Below are 25,328 nucleotides of genomic sequence, written 5' to 3'. Positions count from 1 at the left end.
GGTTTTTTAAAGCTGTTTGACTCATCTCCCAGTCTCCATGCTGAGGACAAGGCAGTGGTCAACTCGAGGAGGTCCTCTGGAAAGGGGTTCCCAGCTCCCCCAGCCTCTGAGCTTTGTTCTGAAATGAGTTTCTTTTGCCTGAGAGGCTGGGGAGCGGTCGGTCCGTTCCCGTCTCTGGCCGCACTGCGGGTTTCTGGGTTGCTTGTGTGGTGAGTTACCACGCTGACTTATCAGAGGTTAAGACCATCCTTGCTTGACTTGTTTCTGGCCGTGTTAGGAAGGCGTTTGCGCCGTTGGGGCCCCGAGCACACGCCTTGCCGTGCAGCGTCGTGTGTCGCTGGTTCTGGGGCGTCTTTTGTGTGTCCCGAGCCCCGACGTCAGCCTCCCCATTGTTGCCGCCGTGGTCCCTGCCCCTGCCCGAGTGTGGTCCCGGGCACTCGGGCACCTCCGTGGGCCACGTGCCCCGCGCCGCGCGGGCACGCAGTGTCCGGGTCTGCAGACGCCCCTTGGTGACTGTGGAGGGATGTTTACAGCTGATGGGGAGCAGGCGCGACGTCCCCGCCTGTCCCCCTCGGTGAAGGGTCCTGCCGTCGACGCCAGCCTAGATCCGATCAGCCGGGGGAGACGCAGCTGGTCTGGGTTTGAGAGCACCAAGTAACTGCTAACGTGTGTAGGGTTTCTTCTGGGGGTGATCACGATGCTTTGAAACTGATCATGGTGGTAATCGCGTAACTTCTAATACGCAGAGAGCCGTGTATTACGCACTTAGCGGTGCACCTAAGTGAGATGTGACGCACCCTGGCTCCGGGAAGCTGTCTGAACAGCACGGAGCGTCCAGCCCCCTCAGCAGCTTCGGAAAGACAGGCCCGGGCAGTGCCTGCCGAGGGCTGCCGCAGTGAGGCCGCGGGGCCTGGAGTGGAAAGGCTGCTTTCTCTGGCTGAACGCGGCCCCTGAGACATGCACTCATCAGGTCCAGAGACAGCGGCGCTCGTCACGGGGTCGCCCAGCACACCACTTGGCAGTTGAGGAGCGGGGCTCCCAGAGCGCCCCTTCCCCGCAGGACGTGCACGTCCCACAGGGGGCCCGGGCCGCTGCCCCCGCTCCCAGCCCCGCAGCGCCAGGGCCGGTCACGGGCACCCTCAGCACCAAGCCCTTATCAGCCCTGAGTTTACAGCTAATCTCCTCCTGATAAGGTGGTTCTTTTTTCAGAGCTGTGAGTGCCGGTGCCCGGTGGGAGGGACCAAAATGCTGGGCTCTCACTCGAGCTGCCCCCACCATACCAGGTGATTTTCGCCTGTTAGGAGAATGGTTGCTTGCAACAACCTCACGAAACAAGCTCGAGTGTTTACCTGGGGAGGGCCGCAGAGGGGCGGCCGCCTGTCTGTGGAAAAACAGGCTCTGGGAAGGCCGCTGCTGGCTCAGGTGTGTGGCGGTGTGTCTGGGTGCCCGGCCTCTCCCCTCCGTGACTTGCCCTGGCAGCAGAGTCCTTGCCGCCCCTGGATTTACGGCGGTGGGAGGCACGGGAAGTGGATCTTGCTGCTCTGGGTTTGCGGCCGGCTGGCGTGCCACTCTGGGCCCCGCAAATGCGGGGCCTGAGGGTGGGAGCGGCGGGTGAGTCTCCTGGAGACCCTGACAGCCGGAGCCCTTTCCGCTGTCTGCCCTCCCGTCCGGTTCTTCGGGAGGCGGGCGGGTGTGCACGCTGCTCGGGTGCCGTGATTGGGGCTGGAAGTGGTGAGGACAGGATGCAGCGTGGAGCTTTGCTGGTGTTTCTTCCCGTCCCCAGTGAATGCAAACGTGTGCGCTGACTCGGGGTCTGGTCGTGGAGGTCAGGGTGGCAGAGGGCAGATGGGAGTTTGGGGAAATGGCACGGAGCCTGTCCTTCTGAGGTCAGCATCCGTGACGTTACACTCAGGTGGGATAGCCGTGCACAGGCGGCGGTTGTGTTGTTACGTTCTCTTATCTTAAGCACTGCTGCTGGTGAGTCGCTTCAGTCGTGTCCGACTCTGTGTGACCCCATAGACGGCAGCCCACCAGGCTCCCCCGTCCCTGGGATTCTCCAGGCAAGAACACTGGAGTGGGTTGCCATTGCCTTCTCCGATCTTAAGCATTACATACTATATATTGTAAGTAAATGAAACATGTCAGATACTTAGCTGAGTTAGAGAAGCTGGTGTGGGTGTGAAGGTACAGGGCGCCACTTGATTGGCCTTTGAACAGGAAATCATAGAGTGAAGAGACTGATGCGCTGTGCTCCGGGTAGAAGCTCTTCGCCTGCTGCAAACTGGACAGTCAGGTTGAACCTTAACGGCGGTGAACATTTTCCCGTGTGCGGGGGTCGCCCCCTCATGGTCTTGGGTGCGCAGAGGACCAGATTCCAGGCAGACTTCAGAAGGTGCTGGGTCAGGCTGTGCAGCAGAGTCTGCTGCTGGGTCGTCGGTTCGGCCCGTGGAGCTCGTGGGACCTTCTGGCTCCGCCTCCCAGAGCCGGACTCTTCCCTCCCCGCTCCTCCCGTCCCCTTGCCCCACATGTCTCTGGCGGTCGCCCCACTATACGTTCCAAGTAGCAAGCCCAGATGTCCCCGAGCGTGTGTGACGTCCACGCCGACCCTTGGTTCTGGGATGGCTGCCGTCCCCTTCTCTGCTGCAGCAAGTCCTGTTTGTACTGTGAGAGCTCCCGGCGTCAGCCCTGCTGCTGGCTCTGTTCCCCCAGGCCCGGCCGAGGTCTGCGTCCTCCCCTCATGTGGCCCGGTGCTCAGGCTGGTCCAGCTGCCGCCGCTGTGCAGTGACCCCCGTGTCCAGAGGGGGGCGGCAGAGGCACGCATGGTGGCTGCGTCCCGGACGGCGGCCTCCCGAGCCCCTGCTCTGTGTTCCGGCCCGTTCCTTCCCAGGGTGTCCAGGCGGCTGGGCGTTCCTCCTCGTGAGAGCGGCAGGCAGGGGGGAGGGTGACCGGGCCCTGCACCTCAAGGTTGCCTTTTGACTTAGCTCCGATCCGCGTGGAGTCCAGAGGCGGCTGTCTTGTCGGCCACACGCTCACTGCTGTGCCAGGAGCCGTGGATCTAAAGCGAGAGCCCTGCCTGCTTCGTGCCCCGAGACCAGAGACGCCAGGTGCCCGCCTCGGAAGCCGTGAGGGGGCAGACTGTATTAGGCGCTCAGAGAGGAAGGCGAGTTGTGTAGGGTGGGCGGTTAGAGAGGTCCTGAACTGAGGGGTGCAAGCTGGCTTCAGACGTGAAAGGCCTAGGCAGGTGAGGGGACTCATGTTTGTGAACCTACTGTCCGCCAGGACCCCAGATGCATTCAGCCTTCGTGTCCTTGCGAGATGAATAGTGTATTTTTTAGTACATGTAGGAAAGTCAAGGCGGATTGTAGTCCTGCCCGCAGTCACAGAGCGGTTGATGGCAAAGCCAGCACTCAGAGCCAGGCCTTTGGGATGTCACCGCCCCCGGCTCTGATCCCCGCAGGGCAGCGAGCTGGCAGTCTCCACTGGGCCCTGGGCTCCATGGGCTGGCAGTGTGGGTGCAAGGCCTCGGTGCTCCGCACGTTCTGAGTTTGAAGGAAATGAACATCTGTTCTGGGAGAAACCACTCCTGAGAATAAAGTCGACTGAAAACTCTCTGTCCTGTCTGAAACCGAAGGGGAAGCAGGGCTCCTGGAAGCCACCTGCGGCGGCGTCTTAGGCGGGCACAGGGAGCCCTCGGGGTGCTCCAGAGCCTGGGGTACACCTGCTTCTGTTTGAACAAGAACCAAAGAGCTGCGGGTGGCTGACGGCGGTTACCTGGACGAGTCGTTTCTGGTTCTTCTTCAGACACTTTTCCTCAGGCTCTTCGTTCACCCTGGGTAGTAAAGTAGCCTAACTTTTGTTTTGTTTCCTCTGAAGAAGCCCTAGTCTTCTAACCTTAAAATGGGGGAAATAGAATGTGACTCACGATTCCTGTGTGCTTTTGCTGACCTGTAACAAAGCATAGGAACAGCTCGGGGGCCCTGGGGGGCCTCGGTTCCTCCCTGAAGAAGCTCGCGGAGAAGGGGCACCCCAGGCACGCTGGGGACGGCAGGGCTGCTCCCTCACGTCCCTGGGCCGAGCTGCCTGCCCAGGTGCTGTGTGCTCCTCAGGGCACGCTTACCTCATGTAGATTACATGTCAGGAAAGCTGACATTTGAACAGTGCCCCTGAGTCTTCAGGGAGCTGCCGTCATCTGAGATGCAGGCTGGTTGTTCAGGGAGGCGGTCGATATGTGTTACATTTACTTTTCTCTGAAGGTAACTGATTTGGGTCTAGTACTTCCCTCTCAGCCTGAGCCTCAGGAGCATCCAGAAATCCCTAAAAGTTTGAGCAAGCTGCAAAGTTGGAGGAGCGCCCCAGCCTGGGGCGTGAGTCTACTTGGAACAATCAGATGAAAACCATCATGTCTTCCAGAATACTAGAGTGGGTAGCCCTTCCCTTCTCCAGGGGATATTCCCAACCCAGGTCTCCCGCATTGCAGGCGGATTCTTTACCAGCTGAGCCACAAGGGAAGCCCAAGAATACTGGAGTGGGTAGCCTATCCCTTCTCCAACTCACCTTCATGACCCAAGAATCAAGCTGGGGTCTCCTGCATCACAGGCGGCTTCTTTACCTACTGAGCTCTCAGGGAAGCATTACTCTAGGAGGCAGATTCAAAAAACTATCACTGTGACTTATGGCCAGAAGCGTTCTGCCTGTATTTTCCTCTAAGAGCTTTATAGTATCTGGTCTTACATTTAAATCTTTCATTTATTTTGAGTTTATTTTTGTATATGGTGTTAGTATTCTAGTCTCGTTTTTTTTACATGTGGCTCTCCAGTTTGCCTAGCGCCACCCGTTAAAGAGACTGTCTTTGCTCCGTTGTGTATGCCTGCCTCCTCTGTCAAAGGTGAACCGACCCTGCGCTTGTGCGGGGCTGTCTGTCCTCTCCCCGCGGCCGCTCTGTCTGTCTGGCGCCCGTGCGCGCTGTGAGGACTGCCTGTTGTGTTGTGTGTGCCGTCTGAGGCCGGGCTGCGACGTCTCCTCCTCCGTTCTTCTCGGGCCGGCTCCGGCTGCTTGTGCTCTTCTGTGTGTCCATACAAGTTTGAAAAGATTTTGTTCTAATTTGTGGGAAATGTCCTTGGTAATTTCATAGGGATTGCCCTGAATCTGCAGACTGCGATTGGGAGTATAGTCATTTTGATAATATTAATTTCTTCCAGTCCAGGAGCATGGTGTGTCTGTCCATCTGTGTCATCCTCAGGTTCTTTCATCAGCATGTTGCAATTTTCTGAGTGCAGGTCTTCTGCCTTCATAGGTAGGTTTATTCCTGGGTATTTTATTCTTTTTGATGTGACGGTAAATGGAACTGTTTGTTAATTTTTCTTTCTGATATTTAGTTAATGTATAGGAATGCAACATTAATTTGTATATTAACTTTGTATCCAATGAAGTTTTTTTAAGTATAGACACAAATACATCCCTTTCATGTATATCTCACTGTTTGAAGTAGTTCTTTGAGTATTATTACTTTTAAGTTAAATGTCTTTAAAATTTTCAAGCTCTTGAAGTTTACTAAATTTTCTGCAATCTGCATATTTTAAGTAGAAAGTAGAAATAACCTCAGATATGTGGATGACACCACCCATATGGCAGAAAGCAAAGAAGAACTAAAGAGCCTCTTGATGAAAGAGGAGGGGGAAAAAGTTGGCTTAAACTCAACGTTCAGAAAACTAAGATCATGGCATCTGCTCCCATCACTTCATGGCAAATAGATGGGAAGACAATGGAAACAGTAACAGACTTTATTTTGGGGGCTCCAAAATCACTGCAGATGGTGACTGCAGCCATGAAATTAAAAGACACTTGCTCCTTGGAAGAAAAGTTATGACCAACCTAGACAGCATATTAAAAAGCCAACAAAGGTCCATCTGGTCAAGGCTATGGTTTTTCCAGTGGTCATGTATGGATGTGAGAGCTGGACCATAAAGAAAGCTGAGTGCCAAAAAACTGATGCTTTTGAACTGTGGTGTTGGAGAAGACTCTTGAGAGTCCCTTGGACTGCAAGGAGATCCAACCAGTCTATCCTAATGAAAATGATGCTGAAGTTGAAACTCCAGTCCTTTGGCCACCTGATGCGAAGAACTGACTCATTTGAAAAGACCCTGATGTTTGGAAAGATTGATGGTGGGAGGAGAAGGGGACGATAGAGGGTGAGATGGTTGGATGGCATCACCAACTCAATGGACATGGGTTTGAGTAAGCTCCGGGAGTTGATGGTGGATAGGGAAGCCTGGCATGCTGCAGTCCACGGGGTCGCAGAGTTGGACACAACTGAGTGACTGAACTGAACTGAACTGAAGAGTTAATCAGTCTCACCATTCCGCAATACCTCTGCTGACATCTTTAAGTTTCCCTTACTTGGAGATAAAGCTGTGCCATGTTCCTTTTTAAAATGTTCTTATTACATATTTAAAACATCCAGCTTGCCAGTTTTTTGGCCCTGTTGGGGCCTGCGTCTTGCCATATTGGCTTCAATTTTTTAAATAAATTACTGAAATCTAGCTCACACCCCTGTGTCCCCTCAGTCTCATCTCCCTGAACCCTCCCTAGAGGGGGCCACCGTTCTGAATTCGGCAGTCACCATTTTCAGGTTTTGTGTGTCATTACTTCATGTGAGTACACACATGCCATCCTTTTACAAGTTTTTGCTGTGTGTGTGAATTGCGTCGTCCTCTATACAAAAAAAATCTTCACGACCCAGATAATCGCAATGGTGTGATCACTCACCTAGAGCCAGACATCCTGGAATCTGAGGTCAAGTGGGCCTTAGAAAGCATCACTATGAACAAAGCTAGTGGAGGTGATGGAATTCCAGTTGAGCTATTTCAAATCCTGAAAGATGATGCTGTGAAAGTGTTGCACTCAATATGCCACAAATCTGGAATACTCAGTAGTGGCCACAGGACTGGAAAGGTCAGTTTTCATTCCAATCCCAAAGAAAGGCAATGACAAAGACTGCTCAAACTACCGCACAGTTGCACTCATCTCACATGCTAGTAAAGTAATGCTCAAGATTCTCCAAGCCAGGCTTCAGCAATACGTGAACTGAGAACTTCCATATGTTCAAGCTGGTTTTAGAAAAGGCAGAGGAATCAGAGATCAAATTGCCAACATCTGCTGGATCATCAAAAAAGCAAGAGAGTTCCAGAAAAACATCTATTTCTGCTTTATTGACTATGCCAAAGCCTTTGACTGTGTGGATCACAATAAACTGTGGAAAATTCTGAAGGAAATGGGAATACCAGACCACCTGACCTGCCTCTTGAGAAACCTGTATGCAGGTCAGGAAGTAACAGTTAGAACTGGACATGGAACAAGAGACTGGTTCCAAATAGGAAAAGGAGTATGTCAAGGCTATATTTTGTCACCCTGTATATTTAACTTATATGCAGAGTACATCATGAGAAACGCTGGGCTGGAAGAAGCACAAGCTGGAATCAAGATTCCCGGGAGAAATATCAATAACCTCAGATATGCAGATGACACCACCCTTATGACAGAGAGTGAAGAGGAACTAAAAAGCCTCTGGATGAAAGTGAAAGAGAAGAGTGAAAAAGTTGGCTTAAAGCTCAACATTCCCATCACCTCATGGGAAATAGATGGAGAGACAGTGGAAACAGTGTCAGACTTTATTTTTTGGGCTCCAAAATCACTGCAGATGGTGACTGCAGCCATGAAATTAAAAGACACTTACTCCTTGGAAGGAAAGTTATGACCAACCTAGATAGCATATTAAAAAGTAGAGACATTACTTTGCCAACAAAGGTCCATCTGGTCAAGGCTATGGTTTTTCCAGTGGTCATGTATGGATGTGAGAGTTGGACTGTGAAGAAAGCTGAGTGCCGAAAAATTGATGCTTCTGAACTGTGGTGTTGGAGAAGACTCTTGAGAGTCCCTTGGACTGCAAGGAGATCCAACCAGTCCATCCTAAAGGAGATCGGTCCTGGGTGTTCATTGGAAGGACTGATGCTGAAGCTGAAATTCCAGTACTTTGGCCACCTCAGGCAAAGAGTTGACTCATTGGAAAAGACCCTGATGCTGGGAGGGATTGGGGGCAGGAGGAGAAGGGGACAACAGAGGATGAGATGGCTGGATGGCATCACCGACTCAATAAACATGAGTTTGAGTAAACTCTGGGAATTTGTGATGGACAGGGAGGCCTGGCATGCTGTGATTCATGGGGTCGCAAAGAGTCAGACACGACTGAGCAACTGAACTAACTGAACTATGTAGCGTTCTGAAGCCTGCTGTTTTCACTTGGCAGGACTGTCTGTCCATTTTCAGTACTCATTTAGGCCATTGTGTGACTACAGCGCAGTTTGGTTAGGTGTATCTCCTGCTGGTGGACATCCGGGCACTTCCACCACACCTCCCAGGCCTGCTGCCGCTGTGTGCATGCTCGCTCCTGACCCCTCACGCGCAGGCAGGGCTGTGTCCAGGGTGTGTGTTCCCCGAGGAGGCCCCGCTGTCAGGAGTGGGGCGCAGCTTCTGGAGAGGTTACCCTGCCTGCTCCTGCGTGTTCTCACCAGCCGCGTGCGCTTGATGATGTCGGATGGTTTGTTTTTACAAATCCAAGGAAGATGAAGTGGTTTCCCTTTGTGTTTATCTGTATTTCATGATTACAAGTGAACGTGAACATCTTCTCTTACATTGATAAGGCTTTTGGAGTTTCCTCTTTTGTAAATTCCTTTATTGTATGCTTTGCTGATTTTTTTCCTGTTGGAATTTGGTTTTTTTAAAAAAATTTGGTACAAGGTCTTTACATAGTTTAGATACTAATATTTTACAGGTTTACACACATATATAGTTCAGTTTGTCTTATAGTATGTGAATGTTCTGTAATTTACTTAAACATTCTCCCTATTGTTGGAGATCTGACTTATTTCCATAAATATTTTGTGTGTTGGCTTTCTTGGATTTTCTTTCTTGATGATTAAGAGAGAAAAAGCAGTGGTAATTCTACGTTTGACCTGGTCTGTCTTGCAGTCGGGGACGGATGTTGAGAGTGGGCCAGGCCAGCTGGTAGGTACAGCCTGGGCGCGTGAGTTGGAGCAGCCTTGCCGCCCCCCGTCCTGCAGTCTCCCCTCTTTGGTGCCCGTGACGCCTCTGCTGACCGGGAACTGACTGTGGAGTGGCCTGCATGACGACATCCCTGTCACGTGAAGTGGCTTTGGCGTTCATGGCTGCGGTGCTTTTAATGGAGCGAGCGCTACAGGCAGATGCTGATCGTGCTTCCTTCCCGGTTTGAAATTAACCATAGGTGCCCTTCTCTCCTCAGAGCAGAGTTCAGATGTAGGATTCCCCAAAGCTGTTCCAGAAACCAGTGTTCCACGGGTGGATTCTGGGCATGAGCCGATTCTCATCACTAGCAAACACAGCCTCGTGCGCTCCCGGGAAAGCCCCTTGGCCCCTGCTGTTCATTCTGCTTCATGGACCTTTATTTTACTTAGAGAGCCCTGGAGCCTGTGCGGAAAGTATTTTCAAGGGCATTATGACCTCTTCCAAATGAATTATCCATTTTCAGGGAAACTAATTAAGGAGCACTCCTTAATAGACTAGGTGGGATGGATATTTTAGAGTCTTTCTTTGTTTTCCAAATGACTGCTGAGCTGCTGACGTGGGTTGGAGAGGCAGCAGCCGGCCCGCCCTGGCACCTGCCCTGGTCCCCGCAGCGGCCCTGGTGCTGGGCGAAGAGTCCGTGGCCGCCGGGAGCGTCCTCATTGCGTGAGCACCTCGGGCTGAGCGCTCAGACACCTTGTCCGGGGTCGTCTAGCACAGATGCTCAGGGGCCAGGGTTCGAGGCCCAGCGGTCTGATTCCACGTTAGGGTCCTTGTCTCCACACTGAACTTGCCGGAAGGTATTTTAGGTCCTTTGTTACTGTTATGACTTTCTTGATGTCCGCTGATGATTTTCACCGCTTTCTAAGACAGAATTAGTGCATGTGTTGTATGTGAAGGGGCACTGTAACAAATATTTTGCTTAATTCAAAGTATTTGAATTCTGCTGACCATGTAACCTCAGACAAAGCAGAATGTTTCTTGCCTTCCAGGAAATGCAGTAGGCAGGTATGGTAATTAGATGATCTGGCATCAAATCTCCTTCCTCCGTCCCTGCATGGCAGACGTTAGCCTGGTTTTTATCTGGAGGCGGAGCAGGCGCAGATGTAAAGCCACGGCTTCGGCTGAGCTGCGGCTGCAGTGTGCTGTGGGCTGAGGCCCGTCTGCAGAGCTGAGCCCGCAGGCGCGTGCACGCCCGGGTGTGCCCTGGCACAGGCGCGGCGGGTCGTCTCTGTGAAGGCCAGGTGATGAATGTCTTGGTCTTTGCAAGCCATTTTGTTTCAGTCACAAATACTAAACCCTGCTGCTGTCGTTGGTAAAACTTTATTTGCAGAACACGGTGGCCAGGAGCGGCTCCAGGGCTGAGGTGTGCTCCCCGATCTGGGGTTAGAACCTTCAGGACTCAGGTGCTGCCGAGAACACGACGTGTCCCCCGGGAGACCAGGCGTTGAGGCGCTCACCTATGTGGGTCTGGAACCCGCATCTGGGTGGACAGAAGTGAATGAGGATGTTCCTTCCCTCCTCAGAAACTCTTAAAATCAAGTACTAGGGTTTTCTGGGGTTTGTTTTTATAGTTTTTTTTCCTTTACAACTTAGCAGAAATCTCATATATTGACACAATTGCAAAGTAATAGACATAATACCAATTAAAAATAGACTATAGTATACAGGTATTGACTATACATACATAGATTTAAACATCTGTGTAGTTGAATTAAAATGGGCTTGTCTTCCTGTGGTGGGATTCAGTTTGTTTTGTTTTCACATGTTGGTCTGTTTTCTGGTTGTTTCTGGGAAGACCGTGTGTGATTTCAAGCACTTCAGACTCCAAGTGAGGTGCAAGGCCCTTGATGGCTCCCCAGCCGTTTTTACCAGCTGTGTTTCTCTTGTTCGATACGTCACTGGAACAGGTGGTGAGGTGTGCCAGTGGGAAGCGTGCACCTTCAACCGTGGACTCTGTCTAGGGTGCAGAGAGGAGACGACGCTCAAGAGTTAGGGGTCATCGGGCGCTCCCTGTGTTTGCAGGTAGGGGTGATGTGTGAGGAGAGAAGCTGGATAAAGAAAAGGGAGAGAAGCCTTCGAAGGCGTTGGAGAGATGGTGAGGAAGTGAGCGCTGGACGTGTCCCGGTCCTGGAAGGAGTCGCAGGAGGTGAACCCTGCCCTGGGCTGTGATGTCCCCGAGGCGCTGGCTCCAAGGCTCCTCACGCCGAGGGGACAGAAGCCGGAGTTCAGAACCAGGGCCCCAGGGACCCCTAGACTTCCACTGGGACCGCCAAGGGCCCCCCTTCCAGCCGCCAAGCTGCCCAGGCCAGCTTTGCGGAGACTGAAGCCCAGCTGTGAGCTGCTCAGTCTCAAGGTGGGTTAAGAGGGTTTGCCTCAGCCCCCTGTTCCTCACAGTGTGGTCTCCACCAGGTCACCCGAGAACTAGGCAGGAGCTTCTCGGATGCCCTCCAGACCTGCTGCGTGCGTGCTGTGGAGCGGGCAGCCCCGTGCGGTTCGTAGCCACAGCCTTCCAGGTGAGGCTGCTGCGCGAAAGTCAGGGGACCGCTTCCTCAGCTGACTGCCAGGCAATAGGGCCCCTCCGGCAGTGCTTTTCAGAGCTGCAAGCCGTTACGATTTTCTTTCAGTAAAGATTCTGGCATTAATTCAAAAATCGCCATACGTGCTGAGTAAGAGGACTAATTTACGAAAGACTAAGAGAAAATGCAGACACTAGGAACAGACTCAGATATTGATGGTATCAGACCTGGGTTTCAAAGTAATCATAGTAAATTATGGCTAACATGTTCGAGAAAATAGAAGACAAGATAGAGAATTTCAATAGAGAACTGCTCTCTGTTTAGGAAAATGTAAATTCTAGAATTGAAAACTAAAGTAACAAATTTAAGAAATCACTTGTAGAAGAGCAGCTGAAGAGAGGGCTTGTGAACTAAACAGACTGGACAGCAGGAAGCGCCCAGCATGCAGCCCAGAGAGACAACAGAAAGGCCGGGAAGAGCGTCGTCATGATCGGAGGGCGGTGGGAGTCCTGGGGGCGCCGACCTACGGCTGGAGAGGAGGTGGGGCTGGCCGCCTCTCCCGAGCCAACACCGCTTCCCCCTGGGAAGTGGATGCTCAGACCCGCCGTTCAGACGGAGGTGCGTGGCCAACAATTTCTTGAAAACAAGCAAAGTGAGCTCATTTTGAGTGTTGGTTGCAAATTATAACATTTAAGGCAGAAGTTAGAATTTTGGAAGACTTGTACCTGTCACTGTGGTGACAGTATTCACTGCTTCCCAATGCGCAAAGACTGTTCTGAGACCAAAGATAGTATTTGAAAATGTGAAGTTTTTAAAATTTTACTGTTTTTTATTGATATAATGGATGAAATAAAACATTCTCTTCTTGGCGTACAGCATAATGATTTGATTAGTATGTCACAGAGCGATTCCCACAATAAATCTGCGTCACCGTCTGTCCCCACGCGTGGCTCTGTTTTCTCCCTTGGGGTGAGCGCTTTTGAGCTCTGCTCTCTGAGCACGTCGCGGATGCGCCACGCACACTGGTCAGTGTCGCCGCGTGTGGAGTCCCGTCCCGGGACTGGCTGCTCCTGCAGCTCGAGGTTTGCGCTTCTGAGCTCCTCGCCACTCTGCCCACCCCCACCCCTAGCAGCCCCAGTCTGTCCTCCGTACCTGTGAGCTCCGCCTTTAGATTCCACATGCAGCTAAGATCACAGCATATTTGTCTTTGTCTGACTTGCTTCACTCAGCATGGGCCCTCAAGGCCCATCCGTGTTGCTGCAGATGGCACGATTCCCTCCTCTTGTGACTCAGCAGCAGCCTGCTGTGTGTGTGTGCACGCGCATACACGCCTGCCACGCTTTCTTCGTCCATTCGCCTATTGATAGGCACTTGGTTTCCTGTCTTGGCACTTGTGACTAGCGCACGTGCGTACAGATTTAGCACAGATCGAGGTGGTGATTTGGTTTCCTTCAGATAAATACCCAGCAGTGGACTCGCTGGGTCACATACGGTAGTCCTGGTTCTGCTGTCTGCCACAGCGGCGGCCGCAGCTCACACCCCGCAGCGATGTGTGAGGACACCGTCTCCACGTCCTCGCCAGCACTGGTTGCTCCTTGTCTGGCACCGTCCTGACAGGTGTGAGGTCACCCCTCACTGTGCCTGTGGCTGGCATTTCCCTGGTGATTAGTGGTGTGAGCGTCTTTTCACGCGCCTGTTGTCCATCTTCGTGGGAAAAGTCTGTTCAGATTCTTTGCCTGTTTTTTAATCGGAGCTTTTGTTTTCTGGTGAGTTGTGTGGGTTCTTCGGTCTGGCTGTTAGCCCCATATCAGCTCCATGACTTGTGAGCATCTCCTCCCGTTTACTGGCCTTTTTGTCCAGACGCTGGTGTCCTCTGCTGTGCAGAAGCAGGAAGCTTGATGAAGTCCCGTGTGTTCGTTTTGCGTTTGGTGTCAGAACGTCATTGCCAAGACTGATGTCAAGGAGAGTGTGTTAAAGAATGTGATTTTTAAGGTTGCTATTGCGTGATGAAATGTGTTCTCATCTGGGAGGGCTGCACCAGTATCTCCCCAGAGCCACGCCTGAGTAAGGCGTTTCATCCCAGGTACAAGACAGATGACTGGGTTTCAGCGTAACAGGGCGTGAGAGCTCTGCTGATGGCTTCAGGTTCCATGTGGCCGCTGACCTTTAGGAATCACCACTTGTGTCAGTGATGTGTGACCGAATGATTAGAGAGGACTGTCCACAGTTACCTGAAAAAGCTGCTGTAAGACTCCTTGCTTTTCCAACTACATATCTCTGCAGGACCGGATATTTTTGTATATTTTAGCTAAAGCAACATACTACACCTATCGAATGCAGAAATGTGTATGAAAATCCAGCTATCTTGTATTAAGGCAACATTAAAGAAATTTACAAGCATGTAATTCTATTCTTAGTAAATGTTTTTGTTTTAGAACATGTAGTTGTTTTCATAAAAGATAAATTATTGATAATAGCATGTAATATAGCTGTCATTTTCTAATAAATTCACAAATGCGTGTTTAATGTCTCGATTTTAATGTTTAATAAGGTAAATATTAGTAGATATACCCCATATAAACACACGCTGTTTGGGGATCTTCACTACTTTTTGAAATGTGAGATGTGAACGGTCTGAGAACCGTTGCTGTAGACACTGGTGGAGCCCGGCCCCGCTTGGCGCGTGCGGCCTGCCCTCGTGGGGAGCCCCTGCGTGCGCCAGGGCCTCACCCCCGTGTACCTCTTCTCCCCACAGGTCGTATCTGACTCCCGTCCGGGACGAGGAAGCAGAGTCCTTACGGAAGGCGCGCTCCAGACAGGCTCGGCAGACTCGAAGGTCTACCCAAGTGAGTGTGGCCTCCATGCTTTAAATCGTTCGGTCTGTCTGCCATCTCACTGGAAGTACGGTTAAAAAACGATAAACCGAGTGCCTTCTTGAGCCACGGCAGCAAAAGCTTTCGTGTTAAATCTCACACTGCACAGAATCAGATGAAGTCATAGCTACGCATACCTGTTCTCGCTTCTGTTCTTCAAGACGCAGAGCAGGTCTCTCCTCTTTCCTCCCTAAGCCTGATCACTTCACTGTGCTAAGGCCCCCGTTTCATTCCTGCAGGAGAAGCTCAGTGCTCACCAGTTAGCATGGGGCCCGCGTGCTGCTCCTGGGCGCGCCCTCCAGAGAGAGGCAGGCGTCCACAGAGGAGCTCCTACAGAGGTGCTCACAGCAGCGTTATTCTCGGGGCCGGAAACCCGCCTTCAGTGTCTCCCCTGGCTCGAGTTTGCTTGCTGCGTAGACCAGCCTTCCGTGTGGAGCGTGCACGTTGGCCGCAGGGCTGAGCCCTGGACCCTAGGAGCAGCACGGTCAGCGCTGGGGAGCTGGGGCGCCCAGCGGCCCCCAGCAGGTGTGGGTGGTGGGCCCAAGCTGGGCTGTTGCACAGACTAAACAAGTTAAGCAGTTAGCAAAACTTGAAAAACCACACAAGTTTCTGTTGATTAATGAATGGATAAACAAAACGTTCCATAGTCAAGGAATATTGTTTGGCAATAAAAAGAAATGAAGTCCTAAAACATGCAAATACCACAATGTGGATGAACCTTAAAAAAAGTTATGCTGGGTGAAAGAAACGGGGCATGATTGCATTTGTATGAAAGTGTCCAGAACTGGCAGAGAAAAGGAAGTAGATGACTGTTTGCCAAAGGCTGGAGAGATGGGACGAGACGCGACCCTGAGGGTGTGGGGCGTCCCTGACACTGGGTGCGGGTGCTCAGAGACAGTCATGTGCCGCCTGCTCGCGTGGGTTTTACGGTGTGTGGCTTGTGTTTCACTAGTGATGTTACAAAAGGAAAGAGCCTTAAGGGAGGCGTTGCGGTGAGGAATATCTCGCAAAGGTCGCTGAGACCTGGTGGGACGTCTCAGAGCTCTGGAGGCGCGTGGGCAGCTGCCCCTTGGCTGAGCTGGGCCGTGGGCGTGTGGCAGCGACATGGACAGGGGCTGTGGTTGGGCGTCAGGGAGGCAGAGGAGGGTGAGCCGGGCCGGCAGAGGGTGAGGGGTCAGGAGGCGGTGGTCCAGAGAGGTGAGAAGGCCGTTTCCAGGGGGCGGGGAAGCCCCTCAGTTTCAGATGCCAGAGATGCAGAGCAGGAAGGCTGAGGACTGGCGCAGCCCCCGAGGCCAGGCAGCGCCCTCCGGAGCCGGCGTTGTCACAGCTGCGACTGCCCATGCTCGACGGCGGCCCCTTTCCCCAGAGGATGCAACCCCACGAGGACCAGACTGGCCGTCGTTTGTCTGTCTGGGTTTATTGTGGAAGTACATATGTAAGGTGCAGCTTAATATTTTAGCCATATTTAAGTTCATTGGCAGTAAAGACATTCACATTTTTTTTTTGCAGCCAGCCATCCCAGAATAGCTTTCCTCTTCCAAACTGAACCTCTCAACCCCCCGAACACTGCCTTCTTCCCCCAGCTGCCGGCACCCCCCGTTCTGCGCCGTCTGTCTGTGATCTTGGCTCTGGTGACCCGTGTGAGTGGAGTCACGGCTTCTGTCCTTTGGTGACAGCTTGTCTCACTCACGGTGTGTCCCTGACGTAGCTCACGTCATAGCTCACGTCAGAACCGCCTTCCCGCGTGAGGCTGAGCAGGGTTCCATTGTGTCCACAGCGCGCCCTGTTCCCGCGTCACCCTTGATGGACACTTGGGTTGCTCCCGCCGTTTGGCTGCCGTGGACGGGGTTGCTGTGAGCATGGACGTGCACGTAACTCTTCAGTCCCTGCTTTTGCACCTTTCAGATAAAGACCCAGAAGTAGAACAGGCTGGCCCGTGTGTCTCTGTCCTGTTTCGTCGCTCAGTCCTGTCCGACTCTGCAAGCCCGTGGACGGCAGCCCGCCAGGCTCTCCCGTCCCTGGGGTTCTCCAGGCAAGAAACTTGCCTTCTCCGTGTCTCTGTCTTGGTTCTCCTGTGCCTTTACCGAATTCATGAGCTCTGCTGGCTTTTAGGTGGCATCGTTAAGATTTTCCATGTATAGGATCACGTTATCTACACATACCAACAGCTTTACTTACTCTTTTCCAGTGTGGATTCCTTTTATTTTTCTTGTCTGACTCCTATAGCTAGGACTTCCAACATGGTGTTGAATAGAAGTGGCAAGAGTGGGCATCCTTGTCTTGTTCCTGATCGTAGATGAAATGCTTTCAGAACTGTACTGTTGAGTACGGTGTTCGCTCGAGGCTTCTCCTGTGTAGCTTTTATTATGTTGAGGTATATTTTCTCTATCCCCACTCTCTGAAGAATTTTTTTTATATCATAAATGGATGTTGGATTTTGTTGAAAGCTTTTTGTGCTTCTGCAGAGATGATCATATCGCTTTTATTCTTCAGTGTGTTAATGTTGTGTCTATTGCATTGATATGTAGATACCAAGTCTTCCTTACATGCCCAGGATAAGTGCCGCTTGATCATAGTATTATTAGCTGTTGTTATTCAGTCTGTAAGTCCAGATCTTTGTGATCCCATGGACTGCAGCACTGCCTGACTCCTCTGTCCTGCCCTGTCTCTCGAGTTTGCTCAAATTCATGTTCATTGAGTCGGTGATTTTATCTAACCATCTCATTTCCTTTAGGATGGACTGGTTGGATCTCCTTGCAGTCCAGGGGTCTCTCAAGAGTCTTCTCCAGCACCTCAGTTCGAAAGCATCAGTTCTTTGGCGCTCAGCCTTCTTCATAGTCCAGCTCTCTCATGACTACTGGAGAAACCGTAGCTTTGACTGTGGACCTTTGTCAGCAAACCAGTATCTCTGCTTTTTGAATACACTGACTAGGTTTGTCATAACTTTCCTTCCAAGGAGCAAGCGTCTTTGAATTTCTTGGCTGCAGTCACAGCACTCTGCAGTGATTTTGGAGCCCAGAAAATAGAATCTGACACTGTTTCCGCCTTTTCCCCTCTATTGCCATGAAATGATGGAAGCAGATGCCAGGATCTTAGTTTATTGAATGCTGAGTTTTAAGCCAGCTTTTCAGTCTCTTCTTCCACCTTCATCAAGAGGCTCTTTGGTTGCTCCTCACTTTCCACCATTAAAATGGTGTCATCTGCATCTCTGAGGTTTCTGATACTTCTCCCAGCAGTCTTCATTCCAGCTTGTGATTCATCTAGCCTAGCGTTTCACGTGATGTACTCAGCATATAAGTTAAATAAGCAGGGTGACAGTATACAGTGTTGATGTACTCCTTTCCCAGTTTGGAACCAGGCAGTTAGTTGTTCCATCTCTAGTTCTGTTGCTTCTTGACCTGTATATGGATTTCTCAGGAGTCAGGTAAGGTGGTCTGGAACTCTCATCTCTTGAAGAATTTTCCACAGTTTGTCGTGATCCACACAGTCAAAGGTTTTGGTGTACTCAATGAAGCAGAAGTAGATGTTTTTCTGAAATTCCCTTGCTTTTTCTCTGTGATCCAGTGGATGCTGGCAATTTGATCTCTGGTTCCTCTGCCTTTTCTAAACCCAACTTGTACGTCTGGAAATTCTCTGTTCACGTACTGTTGAAGCCTAACTTGAAGGATTTTGAGCATTATCTTGCTAGCATGTGAAATGAGTGCAATTGTGTGGTAGTTTGAACATTCTTTGGCATTGCATTTCTTTGGGATTGGAATGCAAGCTGACCTTGTCCAGACCTGTGGCCACTGCTGAGTTTTCCACATTTGCTGGCATGTTGAGTGCAGCACTTTCACAGCATCGTCTTCTAGGATTTGAAAGAGCTCTGCTGGAGTTCCATCACCTCCACTAGCTTTGCTCATAGTGATGCTTCCTGAGACCCACTTGACTTCATGCTCCAGGATGTCTGGCTCTAGGCGAGTGACCACACCGTCGTGGTTATCTGGGTCGTTGAGACCTTTCTTGTGTAGTTTTTCTGTGTCACTTCTTGCCACTTCTTAATCTCTGCTTCTTCTCTCAGGGCCTTCCATTTCTGTCCTTTACTGTGCCTGTCCTTGTGTGAAATGCTTCTGTGCTATCTCCAGCTGTTGTGAAGAGGTCTCTAGTCTTTCCCACCTGATTGTTTCCTTCTGTCTCTTTGCACTGTTCATTTAAGAAGTCTGTCTTGCCTCTCCCTGCAGTTCTCTGGGGCTCTGCACGCAGCTGGGGCTCCTTTCCCTTCTCCCTTGCTTTTCTCCTCTCTCCTCAGACGCCTGTGAGCCGCCTCAGACCGCCACGTTGCCCCCTTGTGTTTCTCCTCTCTGGGTGGGTTTTGGTCGCTGCTTCCCACACAGTCTGGCGGGCCTCCGTCTGCAGCCCCTCAGGCCCCCCTCGGGCCTGGCCCGTGAGTCTGTTCATCACCCCCACTGCGTGATCGCAAGCGGCCCGGTGCCTTCATTCTCCCCGGAGCTGTGGGGGTGCCCTCTGCTCCTGCCCAGCAGCACTGCGGGCTCCTCGACCTGCGGGCGCATCTTCCAGAATCATGGTTTCTTGCCTTTTCGTACTGTCCCTGGCTTCTCCAGCAGGAGTGCTGGAGTGGACTGCCATTGCCTTCTCCAGGGGACCGTGTGTTGTCAGAACGCTCCGCTGGGACCTGCTTGTCTTGCGTGGCCTTGCAGGGCGTGGCTCGTAGCGTCATTGAATTGCACAAGCCCCTTCGCCACAGCCAGCTGTGGTCCGTGAAGAGAGGTCATGGTGTTTGATCTTTTTAATGCTTACCGGATTTAGTTTGCTCATATTTAATTGACAGTTTTTACATCTATGTTCATCAGGGATTTCAGCCTATAATTTTCTTTTTTTGTGTTATATCTGTCTGGTTTTGGTGTTGAGGTGATACTGGCCTCAGAGAATGAGTTCAGAAGCATTCCTTACTCTTCAGTGTTTTGGAAGCATTTCAGAAGGATAGGTGTTATCTCTTCTCTAAATGTTTTGCAGAATTCACTTGTAAAACTGTTTGGACTTGGACTTCTGTTTGTGGGGAGCTTTTATTATTATTACTGATTCAGTTTCATTACTGTTAATTGATCAGTCCATATTTTTATCTCACTGGTTTAGATTGCCATTTCTAGAAACGTGTCCATTTTTCTGGGTGGTTCTTCTTGGCGTGTAACTGTTCACAGCCGCCTCATATTGTCTTTTGTGTTTCTGTAGTGTCAGTTGTAACTTCTTTTCTGACTATTGACTTGGGCTCTCTCTTTCTGGATGAACCTTGCTAAAGGTTTGTCGATTTTTTTTAATCTTTTCAAAGAACCAGGTTAATGTCATTGATCTGATCACTGTTCGTTCCTATTTGATCTCATTTATTTCCGCTCTAATCATTGCGATTCTTCTGCGGACTTTGTTGTTGTTGTTCAGTGGCTCAGTCATCTCCAACTTTTTGCAGTCCCATGGGCGGACTTCCCTGTCCTCCACCACCTACAGGAGTTTGCCCAGGTGCCCACTGAGTCAGTGGTGCCATCCAAGCGTCCCATCCTCTGCTGCCCTCTTCTGCCTTCAGTCTTTCCCAGCATCAGGGTCTCTTCCAATGAGTCGGCTCTTGGCATCAGGGAGCCATAGTTTTGGAGCTTCAGCATCAGTCCTTCCAATGAATATTCAGGGTTGATTTCCTTTCGGATGTACTGGTTTGATCTCCTTGCTGTCTGCTAACTTTGGATTTTGTGCAGTCTTCCTTTTCTGATTCCTTTGGTTAAGGGTAGGGTGTGTGAGGTTTTCTGTGTATCCTGAAGTAGGCTTGTATTGCTACGAATATCCCTCTTAGAACTGTCTTTGCAGCACCCCGAAGGTCTTGGAACGTTGTGTTTTCATCTCATTTGTCTCCAGGTATACTTCGATCTCTTCAGGGATCAGTTGGTTGCTCAGGACCATATTGTTTAGCCCCTGTGTGTTTGTGGGTTTTGCAGGGCTTTTTTATTTTTCGTAGTTGATTTCTAGTCTCATAGGCTTGTGGTTGTAATAGATGCTTGATGTGATTTCAGCTTTATTAAATTTACTGTGACTTGTGTTAAGTAGTACAAATCTATCCTGGACAATATGCATTTGAGAAGAATGTGTATTCTGCTTTAGAACGGAGTAAGTTCGTCTGGTCTGATGTGGCGTGTTGGTCAGTGTCCCGTTGTGATGTCCATGTGGGTCACTGTCCGTCAACGTAAGTGGGGACTAAAGTCCCTCCTGTTGTTGTCTTGCTGTTGATTCCTCCCTTTATGTCTTTTATTATTTTCCTTACTCATTTAGGTGTTCCTATGTTGGGTGCATATATATTTATATCTGTTGTGTCTTCTTGGATTCATCCCTTGATCATATGTCCTTTCCCTTTTTGTCTTTAAAGTATATTTTTCTGACATAAGTATGGTTTCCTGGGTTTCGTTTGATTTCCATTTGCATCAGGTGCCTTTCTCTTTCCCCTCACTTTCAGTCTGTGTCTCTTTAGGTCTGAAGTGTGTCTCTTGTCAGCAGATTATATACACACGTGGGCCTTGTTTTGTGTGTGTGTATTCAGCCACTCTCTCTTTTGACTGGAGCGTCTAATCCATTTACATTTAAAGTCGTTATTGCTTTGCATGTGCTTGCTGTCATTCTGTTACTGCTCTGAGATCCTTTCTGTAGTTCCTTTGTCTGTTTCCTCTTTTGTTCTCGCCCCTTATGATCTGATGGCTCTTTCGTGCTTTGTGTGGACTTGTTTCCCTGTTTTGCGTGGGCATCTATCGTGGTTTCCTGGTTTGTAATTACCTTGAGGTTTGCATATAGCAGTATATATACATATATATGTGATTATTTCAAGTTGCTGATCTCTTTAATTTCAAAAAAGATTTTAATAACCCTGCATTTTTCATTCTTTCCCCTCCCAAATTACAGTTTTTGACGTCATATTTTATGTCCTTTCATTTTGTGTTTCCCTTAACTGCTTACTGTGGATACAGTTGATGTTGCTAGTTTGTCTTTTAACCTGTCTGCAGGGATCAAACCCAGGTCCTCCAGATCGCAGGTGGACTCTTTACCATCTGAGCACCAGGGAAGCCCACTAGCTTTGTACTCGGTTGACTTACTGACACTTCCTTTACTGTGTATCTGTCTTTGCCAGCGAGATTTTCCTTTTGTAATTCTCATGTTTCTAGGTGTGACCTTTTTCCTTTCTTTTGCTGAGAGAAATCCCTGTAACATTTCTTGTAAAGCTGGTTTTGTGGTGCTGAACTCTTAGCTTTTGCTTGTGTATAAAACTTTTGCTTTCTTCATCCAATCCAAATGAGTGCCTCGCTGGGGAGGGTATTTTCTTGATTGCAGGCCTTTCCTTTTCATTGCTTTAAATATATCGTTCCATTTCCTTCTGTCTTGCAGTTTTTGCTGAAAAGTCAGCTGATAGCTATGGGAGTTCCCTTGTTTATAGCTGATTGCTTTTCTCTTGGTGCTTTTACTGTTCTCTCTTCGTCTCTAACTTTTGCCGATTTTTAATTCCGAGGTGTCTTGGTATAGGCCTCTTTGGGTTATTCTTGATTGGGACTCAGTGCTTCCTGGACCTGGATGTCTGTTTCTCTCCCCAGGTCGGGGAAGTTTCCAGCTGTTATGTCTTCAAATGTGTCCTGTGGCCCCTTTCTCTCTTTCTCCTTCTGGGACTCCTCTAGTGTGAATGTTAGTGCATTTGATGTTGTCTTAGAGATCTCTTAAACCTGTCCTCCTTTATTTATCTGTACTTTCTCTTTGTTCTGTTCACTGTAGTGATCTCCACTCTCTCTTTTCCCTCACTGGTCTGTTCCGCTGTATCACTTGGTCAGCCTTTGATTCCTTCTAGTGCATTTCCGTTTTAATTGTAGTTTTCATCTCTGGTCGTTCTTTGTATTTTCTGACTCTTTGTTAAAACCTGCTCACTCTTTTTTGAGTTCTTTGATCATCTTTACAGTTATTGCCTTGATCTCTTTCTCAGGTGGATTGCCTGTTTCTGCTTCACCTAGTTGTTTTTGGAGTTTTATCTTGTTCCTTCATTTAGAACATGTTCTGTTGCCTCACTTTGCCTAACTTGCCGTTTTTATTTCTGCGTATCTAGCAGGTTGGTTCTGTTTTCCCAATCTTGGAGAAGTGGCCTTTTATAGGAAGTGTCTGTGCATGCCAGCAGTACACCCCACTGTGGTCAGCAGAGCTCCATGCTCTAGGGGTGCCCCCTGTGTGGGCTGTGGGGGACCCCGGGGCTGCTGGTGGCTCACTGGTGAGGGAGTCAGTGCAGGAAATCCTGGGGCTGGTGCCGGCCTGCAGGTGGTGGACCGGGTCAGCCCATGGCAGGTGGTGGACCGGGTCAGCCCGTGGCAGGTGGTGGACCGGGTCAGCCTGTGGCAGGTGGTGGACTGGGCCGGCCTGCAGGTGGTGGACTGGGTCAGCCTGCAGGTGGTGGACCGGGTCAGCCCGTGGCAGGTGGTGGACCGGGTCAGCCCGTGGCAGGTGGTGGACTGGGTCAGCCTGCAGGTGGTGGACTGGGCCGGCCTGCAGGTGGTGGACCGGGTCAGCCTGTGGCAGGTGGTGGACTGGGCCGGCCTGCAGGTGGTGGACCGGGTCAGCCTGCAGGTGGTGGACCGGGTCAGCCCATGGCAGGTGGTGGACCGGGTCAGCCCGTGGCAGGTGGTGGACTGGGTCAGCCTGCAGGTGGTGGACTGGGCCGGCCTGCAGGTGGTGGACCGGGTCAGCCTGTGGCAGGTGGTGGGCCGGGTCAGCCCGTGGCAGGTGGTGGACCGGGTCAGCCCGTGGCAGGTGGTGGACCGGGTCAGCCCGTGGCAGGTGGTGGGCCGGGTCAGCCCATGGCAGGTGGTGGACTGGGTCGGCCTGCAGGTGGTGGACTGGGCCGGCCTGCAGGTGGTGGACCGGGCCAGCCCGTGGCAGGTGGTGGGCCGGGTCAGCCCGTGGCAGGTGGTGGACTGGGCCGGCCTGCAGGTGGTGGACTGGGCCGGCCTGCAGGTGGTGGACCGGGTCAGCCCGTGGCAGGTGGTGGACCGGGTCAGCCCGTGGCAGGTGGTGGACTGGGCCGGCCTGCAGGTGGTGGACCGGGCCGGCCTGCAGGTGGTGGACCGGGTCAGCCCGTGGCAGGTGGTGGACCAGGTCAGCCCGTGGCAGGTGGTGGACTGGGTCAGCCTGCAGGTGGTGGACCGGGTCAGCCCGTGGCAGGTGGTGGACCGGGCCGGCCTGCAGGTGGTGGACCGGGTCAGCCCGTGGCAGGTGGTGGACTGGGCCGGCCTGCAGGTGGTGGACCGGGTCAGCCCGTGGCAGGTGGTGGACTGGGCCAGCCTGCAGATGGGTGGACGGGTCAGCCCGTGGCAGACAGTGGCTGGTGGTTGTCCTGGGACTGATATGCACCCACTGGTGTGTGAGGCTGGTCTCGAGGCTAGCGCAGGCTGCTGTGGACAGGGCCGGGCTCCAGGCGTGTCTGGGTCTGGAGTCTGCCCACTGGTAGGTGGACCTGGGCCCCAGGGTCCGCAGGGGCAGGTCCCTGCATCCCCATCCAGTGCCTGCGTGTTGGTGTGTGGGGCTGGCTGTGCAGGGGCCGCCGTGGGCTCGAGGGTTGATCAGACAGCCTGTCTGCTGGGGAGGGGGCGGGGGCGTGTCCCCGCCTGGCTGGTTGCTGGGCCTGAGGCCTCCCATCCTATGTGTGTTGCTGGGGGGCCAGGTGCTGAAGGCAGTGGGCTAGCGGGAGGGTCCCACCGTGGCGCTAACCTAATCTCTGGCTAGTCACTCTGCCGCGGGTGGGCCGCCCCTCCTGCCATCTTGCGGTGGCCCCTTCTCTCTCCTTAGCTGTGGCAGACCCTTGCTGGCCACCCCCATCACAGTGCTCATCCTGGGAGCCCTGGGGGCTCTGCTCAGGGTCTCCGTGCTCCGCCGTCCCGGCTGGCCCCTCGAGTCGGCTCTCTGCGTGTCTGTGTGGGTGTGGTTTGGGGTTTGGTGGTTGTCCTAGCCTGACTGACTTTTCACCATGCTGAGCCTGGCTTTGTGTGCACAAACTCCGGTTTTCCTGGGATCTGCAGGGGAGGCTCAGCTGGTGCCCACGTGCTCTTTGAGGTCGGGAGGGCCCCGAGGAGCCGTGAGTGCATGGGTGTGGAAGTGGCAGGGAGTGTTCATGGAGCTCAAGCAGGCGACGCTGGAGGGCTGTGTTTGCGGTGCGCCTGGGCCCAGGCCCGGGGCCTCTGCACACCTGGGTGTTTGTGTTCAGCGTATATTAGCTACAGACGGCCTCACACCTGTTGGGAGCTGTTTGGAACTAGGTACCATTAGAGGATACTTTGAGGAGCTTCCCTGCTCATTCACGGCGAGGTGTCTGGTTAGGGTGCAGCCTCTCTGACCGTGTGGTGTCTTCCCAGGGCGTAACCCTCACGGACCTTCAGGAAGCGGAAAGGACGTTCAGCCGGTCGAGGGTAGAGCGTCAGGCTCAAGAGCAGCCCAGCCTGAAGCCCGGGGGTCCCGGAGCACTCGAGGGTGGCCCCCAGAAGCTCGAGCCCCTGGCGGCCCCCGCCCAGGACGCCGGGGAGAGCCATCAGCCCTGGGTCCGGAGCCCAGAGGGAGAGGTGAGCACCCACGGGGTCAGAGCAGGGTCGGGGGGTCGGCCGGGGGGGCTCTTGCTCACGGGGAGTCAGTGCTTGCTGCTCTGCAGTGGACACCTCCCAGGAAGCCTGTTTACGTCCATCTGTGGTTGGCGGGCCTGTGTAACTGAAAGAATTCAGAAGACATTAGTCCTTAAGTGATCCGTGGTTTCCCCTGGGGTGTAACTAACGTGCTTTTCTCCAGTTTTATTGAG

At 51.9% G+C, this 25,328-nt stretch overlaps 1 protein-coding gene across 2 annotated transcripts in view; it reads left to right on the top strand.

Moving 5' to 3' along the window:
- PPP1R12B (protein phosphatase 1 regulatory subunit 12B) overlaps positions 1–25,328 on the top strand; it is a 165,737-nt gene that overhangs the window by 83,961 nt on the left and 56,448 nt on the right. For both annotated transcript variants that reach the window (XM_065936358.1, XM_065936359.1), the window contains exons 14-15: positions 14,371–14,461; positions 24,895–25,098. In XM_065936358.1, the coding sequence (XP_065792430.1) occupies positions 14,371–14,461; positions 24,895–25,098 (295 nt within the window). The remainder of the gene's footprint in view (positions 1–14,370; positions 14,462–24,894; positions 25,099–25,328) is intronic.

The sequence above is a fragment of the Muntiacus reevesi genome, chromosome 5 (genome assembly GCF_963930625.1).
Source record: "Muntiacus reevesi chromosome 5, mMunRee1.1, whole genome shotgun sequence".
Lineage (NCBI taxonomy): Eukaryota > Metazoa > Chordata > Mammalia > Artiodactyla > Cervidae > Muntiacus > Muntiacus reevesi.
This window is presented reverse-complemented; position numbering and strand designations above follow the sequence as displayed.